General features: G+C 37.8%; 1 protein-coding gene across 3 annotated transcripts in view; it reads left to right on the top strand.

Annotated features, from left to right (window-relative positions):
• BRPF3 (bromodomain and PHD finger containing 3) overlaps positions 1–13428 on the top strand; it is a 40623-nt gene that overhangs the window by 16360 nt on the left and 10835 nt on the right. The window contains exons 5-8 of one of the 3 annotated variants that reach the window (XM_039323263.1): positions 1126–1254; positions 1930–2242; positions 2510–2773; positions 9830–10333. In XM_039323263.1, the coding sequence (XP_039179197.1) occupies positions 1126–1254; positions 1930–2242; positions 2510–2773; positions 9830–10333 (1210 nt within the window). Of the gene's footprint in view, positions 1–1125; positions 1255–1929; positions 2243–2509; positions 2774–9826; positions 10334–13428 lie in introns of all 3 variants that reach the window. The other 2 variants (XM_039323262.1, XM_039323264.1) reach the window with 2 other exon arrangements.

The following is a 13428-nucleotide window of genomic DNA, read 5'->3' as shown; positions in this document are numbered from 1 at the left end:
CCACTCATCTCATATTGAAACAACTGCAGGTGACATATAAATATGAATAGTATTTCACATTGATTAGACCAGTGGTTCTCAACCTTTCTAATGCCGTGACCCCATAATACAGTTCCCCATGTTGTGATGAACCCCAACCACTTATACATCACCGGGTGCCAGGGGCGTGGCCAAAGAAAAGGGGGAAAAAATGGCGGACAGCCTTGTTTGGCGACCCCCGTGAAATGGTCGTTCGACCCCAAATGGGGTCCCGATCCACAGGTTGAGAACCACTGGATTAGACCAAGAAAGGGGAATATATACATATATATTTTTCTGTGCTGGCTTCCAGTCCTAAGCATGTTTATTCAGAATGAAACATCACTTTATTTAGTGTGACTTACACCCCGTTAGGTTGCCATATAATTGCAGCCAAAGATAAATCTGGAAATGGATTGGAATTTGTGTCATTAAAAAACACTTCTGTGCATACTTGATTTGTTCAAAAAGGTTAGCAATTCCAGATTTTTCTCTGGGTGGTGCATGGTCAACTAATAATAAAAATTGTAAAAGCAAAGATAAAACCTAGAAACAAAATCTAGGAAAACAAGCACATTTGTAGAACTACACCATTATTGTAAAATTGTTCAGGGAAATATGAATGTTTTTGTTTGGTGTTACAAGAACAGCAGGCTCTCCAGATGAGCTTCCCTGGAGAGGACATGACATGTTCCTTTCTCCAGTTATCACTTACCTAATTATGGAAAGGCATAACTATATAACTGTTATCAGTTGGTTTAAGTTAAGGGTTTCAACAAAGCTATATTTCTAGATTTCACAGTTATATAAAATGTCATTTTGCAGCTAAGAATCTGTTTTAGTTTGCTGTTTTATGCTTTAAATAATCACTGTCTTGTTCTGACAAAGTGATAGAAGTTGAGCAGAGAATTTTGCTTTCTTGAAATTTATGCTCCTATGTGCTATCAGGCAATTTCATATATAACTCCCTGCAATTAGTTTACAGTCCATTTTTATAGTGTTATATGATGAATGAGTGAGCTTTGTACATTAATTATATGTGAAAAGGAAATACTCATTTTTTTCTATCTTTGGTATCTCTAAATAATATTATTATTCTGATTTCAGGTAAAGATTCAGCAAGCTGCTATGGAGTTACAGCTCACACCATTCAATGTTCTTCTGCGCACAACACTGGATCTACTGCAGGAAAAGGATCCAGCCCAGATCTTTGCAGATCCCGTAAACCTGAGTGAGGCAAGTACCTAGAGATACATAGGATGTATCTTAAGGCTCTGTTTAGAGGAATGGCTGCATCAGGGATTGGCAATGCAGTATTTGGGAACATTGAATCATTTGGATAAAAAAAAAAAAAACCATCTTCAGGACCCACAAATTAAAGTTAACCCTGCAATATTATAAAGAGTTTGAGGGGTGCAAATGCTGAAATTTCACAAAATCTGCTGCTCTTCCAAAGTTTCTCCCATTTTTACATAGATAAATAATGCAATATTATTGCTCTTTTATCATCAAATAAAAGCATTTATAGTACCCAGCATCTGGGAAAAAAAAAACAACCCTGCCAGCTCTTGGACAATATAAAAATACAACTGGCAACGATAAAGTCTTGTTACTTGATTATCTCATGTTACTGTTTCATAAAGTAAAGTATTTTTGAAGAATAAACTGTTTACACAAAGAGCTGCCAAACTATCCCAAGTAGAGTACTGTCTATTTGGAAATTGACTCTCACCGTTTAGCAAGATAGTTCTGTTTACCAGAGTGGAAGGGAATGTAATTAAATGAGTGTCATTCTTGTAAGTTTATGATCAAATCCAGTGGCAATAAGAGGACATACAGAATACTTATGATTGGTATACCCTGGTTGGCTAGTAAATGATTTTTGTAATTGTACAGGTTTTATATGTTTAGGTTCCAGATTACCTGGAATTCATTTCCAAGCCAATGGATTTTTCTACCATGAGGAAGAAGCTGGAGTCCCACCAGTACCAAACACTGGATGAATTTGAAGAAGATTTTAACCTCATCCTTGCCAATTGCATGAGGTATAATTCTAAAGACACAATTTTCCATCGAGCAGCTGTCCGGCTCAGAGATCTTGGAGGTGCAATATTACGCCATGCACGACGGCAAGCTGAGAATATTGGCTTTGACCCCCAAGTGGGGATTCATTTGCCTGAATCTCCAAAGACAGAAGATTTTTATCGTTTTTCTTGGGAGGATGGTAAGTTTCTGAGCAATCTCTGATGTAATAAAGACAACTACATGTGTATAAAAATGTAAAGAAACTCAAGAAATCATCTTGAAAAGTATCCTATATAAAAATATTTAACTGATTCCAGATTTAAGTGATGCCTTTCCTACCTGTGGTATAAAGTAAAGTCCATAATGTAGTATAATGTTCAGCTAGGTAAGAATGGTGAGTAGGTCTGGCTTGAGATGCAGAGAACTTTCTCAATTGATAGTACACACCCAATATATCTAATTGCAGTTGACAATATTCTTGTTGCTGAGAACCGAGCTCATCTTTCCTTGGAGATACAACTGAAGGAACTATTGGAAAAGCTGGACGTAGTGAGCACCATGAGATCAAGCGGTGCCCGAACCCGTCGCGTTCGACTCTTGAGACGAGAAATCAACTCTGTCAGGCAAAAGCTGTCTCAGCAGCAGAGTAAAGCCGTGCCAAATGGAGAATCGGCTCCATGGGAAGAAGGTCTGGAAAAAATGCTGCACAGTGATGAAGACAGGGAGAAAGGTGAGAGATTTCACTGGATTTCAGTAGATTAGTGAGGAAAGAGATTTAGTTTAGGCTGGGCTGGGCTGGGTTGACAAAGTGAACATACCCCCAGGAGATCTGTTCATATTAATCTTACATTTGTCTGTTAGAAGAATCCTCGCTATAATGGTTGCTTTTAACAATGCATACCAAAATTATTTAAACACTGAGTCAGAGACATCTTCAGGATTTGTGATATTTATCATACTGCACAGTACAAATTGTACCTCATTATAAATTGGTGAGTTTGGAAGAAAACAGCAGAGGCTAATCAGATTTGCCAGTCTTGAATCTACTTGGTTGCAGCCCAGAATATGTCCTTATACTGATATCTCTGTAGCTTCTATAGGGAACATTCTGTATACTGGAAGTATTAACTAGTTCTTGTGGGGGAGGGAAGAAAGAGAGAGAGGGGGGGGAGGGAGGAAGGAAGGAAAGAAAAAGAAAGGAAAGAAAGAAAGAAAGAAAGAAAGAAAGAAAGAAAGAAAGAAAGAAAGAAAGAAAGAAAGAAAGAAAGAAAGAGAAACTATGAGTACCAGAGTGGGTTAGAAAAAGATTAGCAAAAGAGATAAATGCAGTTTTAGCCTTCCTTAGTAGAATGAAGGGAAGTAATAGTTGCCTTTTGGTTATTATGCCTTATTTCAGATTCCATCTCAGCTTTTGTGTCCAGTTCAAAACAAATTTAGAAAAATTAAACTGGTATAAAGAGGAACCTCTGAGGAGGCATTGAGTTAACTGAGTATGTTTAGCCTTGAGAAAAGAAGATTAAGGGCGGATATAATAGCACTCTTCAAGTACCTGAAAGGACTTTACAGAAAAGCAGGTTGAGACCTGGTTTCTGGTAGAGAATATATGTAGCTGAGAGTTGAATTTTTGGCCTCTTGGTGTTCTCTGGCTTCCATTTGCTTCTTGCAGATATTTCATTACCAGGCTGGGTTAAATCATTAGTACATGGGGCACTGAAGTTTGTTATCTGTTTATATGTGATAGATTGATCTGGCTTAGAACATCTATAATTTCCTTGACAAATGACCACAATTGAGCCCAAAATTTCTGTTGCTAAGTGAGACTGTTGTTAAGTGAGTTTTGCCCCTATTTTATGACCCTTCTTGCCACAGTTATTAAGCGAATTACTACAGTTGTTAAGTTAGCAAGTGAATCTGGTTTCCCCATTGACTCTACTTGTCAGAAGTTTGCAAAAATTGATCACATGACTCTGGGACACTGCAGCTGTCATAAATATGAGTCAGTTGCCAAGCATCTGAATTTTGATCACATGACCATGGGGATGCTACAATGGTTATAAGTCATAAATCACTTCTTTCAGGGTCTTCAAACGGTCACTAAATGAACGGTTGTAAGTCGAGGGCTATCTGTACTTGTCAGTGTATAGTGAAATTAAAGAATTTTCCTGATGTCTTCTGGCTGCCAATTGATTTTCAGGGTTACGTACAGCCAATTTATCCTATATAGCAATCTTCATGGTCCATGCATTGTATGTCGTAACTTGACATGTTTTGTCTTCTTTGGCTGTTGAGTCTTTATGTTTGCTTTGGATGCTTTGGATAGATATTGTTAATTTAGGGGCTGCTGTAATGCCAACAATTTATACTCATCTGGGGGTAATTTTTAAAATGTTTTTAATGTGTGGTAGAGCTATCCTTTTCATAGGTTATGCAGATTGTGTTACAATCAATCATATAACACATGCATGTTAACCAACACTTAGAAAAGCAGGAACTGAAACCTGAATAGGAACAACCAGGGAAGAAACTACACTCAATTCAAAGAGCAGTTGAGAAAGAAGCAACACCCCAATGGAGCTACCATATTTAAACAGCAAGAAGACTTAACTTCCCCATGCATCAATGATATTAACTAGCCTAGTAATTAAATGTCTGCAAGAAGAAAAGCAAGCTCAGAAATCACCACTGACCCCAAAAGATCAGTTTTCTATTGTTCCAAAACGTTGGACATGACATACAATAGCAGATTTAAAATATAGAAAGACAATTCCAATTGAATATTAGGAAAAATATTCTAATGTTAAAAGCATTTGACAATGGAATCCGATAACAAGAGAAGGTAGTAGGGTCTCCTTCACTGTGTAGGTGCAAACATAGGTTAAACCTATGTTATACCTGTTGAGGATGATTTAATTTGTGCTGAACAGAATGTTATGCATTGATAGCCTAAATGTTCCCTTCCTGTCTATTCTGTGATTAAGAAGTCTTTTGCAACCTATAAAAATAAGCCCTGAATATTATACCATGAGATTTCGAAGGAAATTATACATGCATTCTCCAATTAATAGTAAATAAGTGAATGCAAGGAATCTTGAACTCCGATCATATGGGCAGTGGGAATCAAAATGGGTTCTATTTTGGCTACATAAAACATTGTGATTTATGTACACAGTAGTTGAGGATTTTTGAATGAGTCAGAATCCCATGATTTGTTCAATAAACCATCACTAAAATGAATCATAGTTTAAAGTGATGTGTAAATCCAGCCATACGTGATTTCAGCTAGTAAGAATCTTAAGCTGTTTTTGAACCAGGGGTTATTTTTTTTTCAAGTGACATTAGTTGACAGAACTTGATTGTTCTCTCCCAAAGAAAGATGCGAAGTCATAATTCTTATGTTTTGAAATAGTGAAAATGGAAAATGCTGCATATAGAAAAGCAGGCAGGGGGCTGATTCTGAGTTGGGCTATTCAGGGATTTACACAGAATGTTATGGCAGCAGCACAAAAAGAGCTGTTCACGTTGTTTGCTTTCCTTCCCAAAAGTAGTTTAGCTGAGGTTCGATATCATTAATATATTACAAATAATAGTCATCAGCAAATTCAGCATGAATTGGCTACTGTTGTAAGGGTAGTCCTCAATTTGCAACCACAGTTGAGCCCAAATTTTCCGTATCTAAGCGAGAGAGTTTTTGCCCCATTGTAAACTTTTCTTGCTGCAGTTGTTTAGTGATCACAGCAGTAACACGGTTGCTAAGTGAGTCTGGCTTCTCCACTGACTTTGCTTGTCAGAATATTGCAAAAGGTGATCACATGACTCCAGGACTCCATGCAGCCATCATAAATACATGCCGGTTGTCAGTGTCCAAATTTTGATCACGTGACCGTGGGGATACTGCAATGGTTGTAAGTGTGAAAAATGGTCATAAGTCACTTTTTTCAGTGACACTGTAACTTCGAACAGTTACTAAACAAATGCTTGTAAGTCTAGGAAAACGTCTGCTGGATTTTCCCGATAGAGAATTCTTAGTGCTGTGTATTGGGCAACATCCCATTCTTCGTCTCTCCTATTTTTGTGATAGTAAATGAGTTTCTCTTTACCCTCAAGAAAAAAAAGATATAATTTTAAAGATATTTTACAGTATAGCCCTATTATTCTCAAGTTGGTTTTAACTGCAGCCTTAATATATATCTGCATGTGAAAAGAAACTATCAATGGTACTTAGTGAGGAAAGGTGAAAAGGCAATTGTTGTGGGGTTTTTTGTGGTTGTTGTCATAGGTCAGGGGTGTCAAACTGCTGGCCCACGGGCTGGACATGTCACGCGGAAGCCACACTCACCCCATTGCCGGCAATGGCAAAACCGTCCTGATACATTGCACAACTTCACGTGATGTCGCGAGTTTGACATGTCTGTTATAGGTAGTCCTCAACCTACGACCACAATTGAGCCCAAAATTTGCATTGCTAAGTAAGGGAGTTGTTAGGTGAGTTCAGCCCCATTTTACAACATTTTTGCCACGGTCGTTAAGCGAATCAGTGCAGTTGTTAAATGAATCATGCAGTCATTAAGCGAATATGGCTTCCACCATTGACTCTGTCACAAGCCAGCCAGGAAGGTTACAAATAGTGATCACATGATCGGAGACAATATGTTGTAAACATCTCCCATTTGCACTGCCTAAATTTTGATCACATTACTTGGGGATGCGGCAGTGGCCATAAGTATGAAAATATAAGTCATAAGTCACTTTTTTTAGCATCATTGTAACTTTCAGCGGTCACTAAACAAATGGTTGTAAGTCAAAGACTACCTGTATTTGTTTGCTCTGAAACTGCACAATATAGTATGTTATCAACTGCCCCCAACCTTTTGAGCACCAGGGACGGTTCCGTGGAGAGAGGTTTTTCTATGGACCGAAGGGGGGAGCATGTTTCACATGCTGCCTGCATCCCATGGATGGGGCTTCGCTTGCTTGTGCAGACTGGTTGCTGGCATGCTGCGGCTCAATGCCGGTCCACTGACCAGGGGTTAGGGACCCCTGAGTTAGAGTATTTTCGATGTCCTTTTTCTGCAGCAAAAATATTCAGGCATCTGTTAATTCACACAAGTTGCCTTGTAGCTATCTACCGCTGATTTGATTTATCCATATTGCAGTATCTTGTCTCTATTCATCTAGTATTCCTCAGAATAAAGTTCCATTTATCAAAGCTAATTATTTTCACATCCAGGGTTTCAGGATTAGAATTTCTCAGCTATTCAGCTATAATATGACAAACTTTTGCCCACCTTTTTTCCTAAGCTTGCAACAGGATAAGTTGGCATGCATTCTGGAGCAATTACAAATAGTCCTTGACTTATGACTGGTTACTTAACGACCATACAAAGTTATCCCAAATGGACCCCCCAAAAAGTACTTACAATCCTGATGGAAAATTTCTCCGGCTGCTTCCTTCTCCCACAGTCACATAATTGCATTTTGGGTACTTGACAATGCCCCACATTTATAGGTGTTTGTAGCGTCTTACAGTCAGATGACTGTGATTTATGACATTTTTTGCTGGAAACCAGTGTTTATTTCAATCCCATTCGCTTAATGACTGCAGTGTTCACTTTATGACTGCCATGTTCCTTTTTCGACTGCCGTAAAAGTCATCAGATCAGACATGGTCACATGATAACTTGCTTAACAACCGACATGATTTACAATCATAATTCCTGGTTCAGTTACAGTCGTAAGTTGAGGACTACCTATATAGCGGTTTCAGTATTTCCCAACTGGTACCTCAGAGATGAGGACTGCTTATATTGCTGGTCTGTAGTTTCTTTCTGCATTGTGACATTTGTGTTTCCCTGCAGCCTTTTGCCATTTTGGGAGTGTAGCCAATTCCAAATTCACACAGTAGGTTTCTACCTCTCTTCCTACCCTTTTCATGACTGTCATGAAAGGAGAGACAAATGCATTAAAAGAGAGGTAGCATTAAAAGTAGCATATGGAGATTTTGCAGTATACAGTTCTCCTATTCATATCTACTCAGAATGTTATGTGCCCATTTCCACTTCCGTTTTGTCCATGACTAGCAGCATAATGTGTTTTTTTTAATACAACATACGTTTTTCAAGGTTTACAATTGATTTGTAAGTATTACTACATGCTGCAAGAGAAAATGACAGAGAAACATCCTCTTTCCTTGCTGTTTCTAAAAACTAGTCTGGAAGTGAGAAGGGTATTTTAATTAAAAATGTTCATTACATGTTTCTTTGTTTTTACTTTTTGGTTCACAAATTGCTTAATGTATTTTTTCTTAGAATCCTGTAATATAAAAATATGTGTACCTTTCTAACTATAGACTAAGATTTTTAGTATTTTGTCACATATCAGATGTTTAGGCTCCTGTAACTCTTTGAAAGGGAACAATAATTGTAAAGAAAGTTATTGTTATTCAAACGGCACTCCAACTATAAGAACAGAAGATGTGAAACAGCTGTTCTGTAGGCCAGAAGAAAGATAGGGCAGCAAATGAAAACCTTTGAAATGACTTTCACAGTTCTAATTTCTATTGCAGGGATACTTTGAAGTTGTCTCCTCCACACACAGAAATTACACACTTAGGGTCAGCTGCCCCATAAAGGGGAACTAAATTCTGTTTAACTGTTAGTGAAGCAACCACAGAATGTTGCTATCTTTTAGCAGTGTTTTGAGATGATTTAATTATAATAACATTTAAAAGCGTTATTCTCATTCATGGAGAAATAAAATACTTGGTGTGGTATTTTTCAATCAGTACTTTCTAATTTTGTTAGGAAATTCTTGAGTCATTCCTTCTTCCATGAGTATGGTAAATGAATAGCATGAGGAAGATGATAAAATGACAGCATAAATCCAATGATTCCATCAAACAAATGTGTCCTCGCATACTTGCGTCCTAGTATCTGACACAAATATGTATGTTGTGTTATCATGCATGTTTCATCATCTGTTGCATTGACTTTCTGCCCTTGTCATCTGTGTTGAAAGCTATATGGTTTAGGACACGGAGAGAATAATTTAACTTGGATGTAAAGAGAATCTAAATGGGAAAATGGGAAAAGAATGCAAGTGTGATTTCATTCTGTTATGAGTTTCAGCCATACCCCATAGTTGTGTCAGAGAACAAGAAATATGTCTGAAATCTGGACTGTTCTGAATGTTTTGGTAACTGTGCAACGAACAATGGCAGTTTTGTGTTGTTTGAAATAAAAAATAACATTAGTGACTGCTTTTAGTGTGCATGAAGCAGGATTTCATCTCTTTAAGGAGACAAACTGCATTTGAAATTCTCCTTCTTTAATCTCTAGACCTTCCATATGTCCAGATCCTCTTATGTAGGGAATTAAGTACTTGAAAAAGTATTAGAATCTGAAAAAATGAATAAAGAAAGATGGGAAAATGAATTTCATGCAGCTCGGTGTTTTCAGCATGTTTACTCAGAAGCAAATCTTTCTAAATTTAATGTGGGGGATTAAGAAAATTTGCATAGCATTTCCATCCTAAATAATACCATGGGATAAATGATGTTTCCTGGCTCTTGTGTGAGTCATAATAGATCCTTCTGAAGACTTAGCTAAGATTCTTCTCTCTTCCTTGTTCTCCCATGCTTGGAATGCCTCCCTTAAATACATAATACAAAAAGTAGTTATTTAACTGATGTACTATTGACTTACAATCATAGGAGGAAACAGAAAGCTGTGATCCTACTTTGGGGAATACTTTGTAAAATGTTCAAGCAGATTCTTTTTCTCTTTAGCAGATGACACCAAGCCCCCACTTCCCCCTACCCTGGAGCCCACAGGACCTGCACCCTCCCTATCGGAGCTGGACTCTCTGCAGGACCCTCCAACTCTCAAACCCATTAGCGAAAGCAAGTCCTTGAACAGACTGCATAAACGGCTGAAGTCCGAGGGTGAGCTCTTTGATAAGAAGACGCTGCAGAGGGAGAGCCACCACACCTTCCAGCGCTTGCTCAGCGACAACGGCCTGAATGGATTGGCCCTTCAGGCTACGGGCACTTCTGCCAGCCTCCCGTTTAGTGGAGTGGGCAGGCGGACTTCTGTCCTTTTTAAAAAAGCCAAGAACGGGGTGAAACTACAGAGAGATCTGGACTGTCCCCTTGAGAATGGAGAGGACCACGGCCAAAGTGGGCAGCTCTCCCCCTCCAGCATAGAGGGTGAGCAGCCATCTCGGAAACAGCCACAGAGTGGGAGCTACAGCGAGAGCGATGACGAGAAATCCCCCAGGCAGGCAGGAGTGACAGGTGACTCCCCTGAGCTTTCATTCCTCTGATGTTTTGGAAAGTCAGAGATTTCCAGAGTAAGGGTATTGGCTGGCTGGCTGGCTGGCAAGAAATGTCCATATCTCTATACCGTCCAGCATTTCCCTGAGTCACTTTGATCACTGGGTTCTGTTTAGTTTCTGTCATAGGAACCTTCACACCAGGCTCCAGTGATATTAAGGATGAGAGAAAGCTATGGGCCCCAAAGAGAAGATTAGCCTGAGTTGCAGAAGATATGCTGACCTTTTGATTTGTAATTGATTGGCTTATTTTTTATTATTATTATTATTTATTCTGTTGCTAGGACTGTTTTTGGGAGGATTTGGCACATTTAATAGTTTGAGATATAAGAGTAGAAAGGGTATAAGTTTCTTTATTTTCATCCCAAAAATGTTTCCCCTTGCCTAGACCTCTTTTCATATTTTTATTTGGGGTTCGGTCATTATGTATATTACTTTTTATAACTCTTTCATTGGAATGAATCCTGACACTATTGAGATTTTTTTTCAGTGAACATTTGCTGTTGACACCGGAATCTTCTCCATTGCTTTTAGAATAGAACAAAATAATGTGCCAAATACAAGTTTGATGGTGCCTGGAAAAATGCAACAATATTAAAACTTCACTTATTTAGAAGATCTGAAATATTAAACAGCAGGATCTATCACTTCTGTGAATGTGTCTCTGAATTTAGGGCTCATGTGATGACTCATAAGTGAGTGTGTGATCAGGCTCCCCTGAAAAACATATTTAAAAATACTCATATTTGAAGTTCTGCCAATGATATTTGATTATTCACATGTGGCAGTTAATATTTGATGCTGCAGTCATTACATAGTGAACATTGATCTGTGAGCCCTTATATTATTTCAATATTTAAAAGTGAGAGGATCAAATTATCCTTTATATAGAGAGAGGATTACTTTATGAAACAAGGTGTCATGGTTCTGACAGATGAAACTCTTCAAAAGAACTTTGAGGCATTGTTTACCTTAAAGAATCTTTATTTTGAGTAGTATAATATTGGCACTGCATAATCGAAGCCAAAAACTGAATTCCCCTCCCCTGAGCACATAGTATCAAAGCACAATTCCCTCCTTCAATTAACCGTCATAAATCACATTCCCCATTAGCTTGAAGCTACCTTATCAGCTCTGGTTACAATAACCTTGTTTCTCAGGCTAGGTTTAGTTTGGTTATGTCTAACTGGACTCTCGTTCACATCCCCCCTCCCAGTATCATCTAACTCTAAAAGCAAAAGGTAAAATATGGCTACATTTCCATCTGTTGTCAATGCAAAAACATCCAGTGTTAGCAGCGTTGACACAAGGCTTTATGAGAGGCTTTTCCTTCATAATCCAGTTTGGGAATGTTGAATGGATAACCATTCCAACCATTCCAGTATTTTTTACTTATGTGCTCCACAGAGTACTTTTATTTATCTATCAAATTTATATGGCTGCCCATATCACAAGAAGTGACTCTGGGTGGCATAGAGTAATCAAGTAAAAAGCAACAATGATTTATGAAGAACAAAAATTTCCCTGAAAACTGTCTAAAAGAGACAAAATATATATCAGTAATTTTAATATATTGCAGGACCAAAGACGTGTTTTCTTAAGTAGTACATAACTCTGATAATATGTTAAAATCATGAGTCTGTCTTCAATCTAGTACCGAGGAGTTATGTTTTGTGAGAATTGTCATATTTCGGGAGCATCCAATTTTGAGAAACTTGCAGCAGGTGAAATCTCCCACTTAGGTATATCCCAAGGTGTTTTGATTTTTATGTGTTTGGGTTGTTGAAGGTACAGTTACAGTAAAAATGAGGGTGCCGTTGGAAGAATTGAAGGAGCACATTAGGGACAGATTGTCATGAAGAATATCTATGTGGTTGCAAAGAGTCAACAATGATGTGGTGTCATATAATCAGTGATGTGTGTTTGTGCCTGCATCCATGCTTTATACATTTGTGTAGTCTTATTTCAAAGGCTTATATACAATAGCTGGTCTTATGTATCACCTGCTGGTCTCCAGTCCAAATATTAATTAAACCTAACCCTGCTTTGCTTCTGAGCTCAGCAGAAGCGATCAGCTTAGTGTGTTAGGCTTACATAGCAGCTGTTGTTTAAAATAATAGACTATCAGGGTAGTTTTATATTCTAGTTTGGCTAGTAAGTGCAGCGGTTATTTTTTCCCATTTGAGGCATTTGTGTGACAGCTCAGTGATTACCAAAAGATTCTAATACTCTGCTGAAAACTCTTTTCATTCAGACTTCTTCCCCTTAGACTCCATCCTTTTTATCTTTTTGTTCCTGATTAGAAAATTATATAGTGAACAAAAGGGAGTTTTCTGCTTTTCTTCTCATGATAATTATAAGGACACATTTGTTAAGAAAAAGACTGAAGACTAATTGGCAGAAAATAAGATCAAATTGTTTATTACTGTCAGTGGTAATACTTTACAAAATAGAATGGTTTCATCCTTGTATTTTGAGGGGGTGATATGGATCTTTTTTTAAAAACAAACAAACAATCACATCCATAGGGAGTCTTCTTGAGGCTAATGTATTTCATGAATGCTTAGAGGAGCATTTTATTTGGGAGCCAAGTTTGTGGTTGTTCCTCTGACTGTTATTCTGTCACCCATGGAATCCAATATTTTCTCATCCTGAATGCTGATTCAGTGGTTCCATTTAGCTATTTTCTATGACCATGAGATCCTGTTCTTGTTCAGTCTAATATTTAATCAGTTAATGGCCATTTGAATCATATTTGCCCTTTAATTGCCAGTTCACCAAATCTGAAGATATCCTTTTGGAGCATTTTACATCAGAGGAATAATTTTGGTGTTGGCAACTTGTTGGCGATTTTACTGCTCAGTCTTGATTCTAGTTAAATGAAATGCATTATCATAATAAAAAATAATAGCTCATACACGACCTGAAAGAAAATGGCAAATTGTCATTTTAATAGGTCTGGAACACTTTTAGCATATGTAAACCTCAAACAGATCAGGCAAATAAGGCAATATTGATAATGATATCGATATCTCTAAAGCATTTAAACCCTTTTAC

This window comes from Crotalus tigris, unplaced genomic scaffold (assembly GCF_016545835.1).
Source record: "Crotalus tigris isolate CLP2741 ecotype Arizona unplaced genomic scaffold, ASM1654583v1 scf7180000024167.7108832, whole genome shotgun sequence".
Classification (NCBI taxonomy): Eukaryota; Metazoa; Chordata; class Lepidosauria; order Squamata; family Viperidae; genus Crotalus; species Crotalus tigris.
This window is presented reverse-complemented; position numbering and strand designations above follow the sequence as displayed.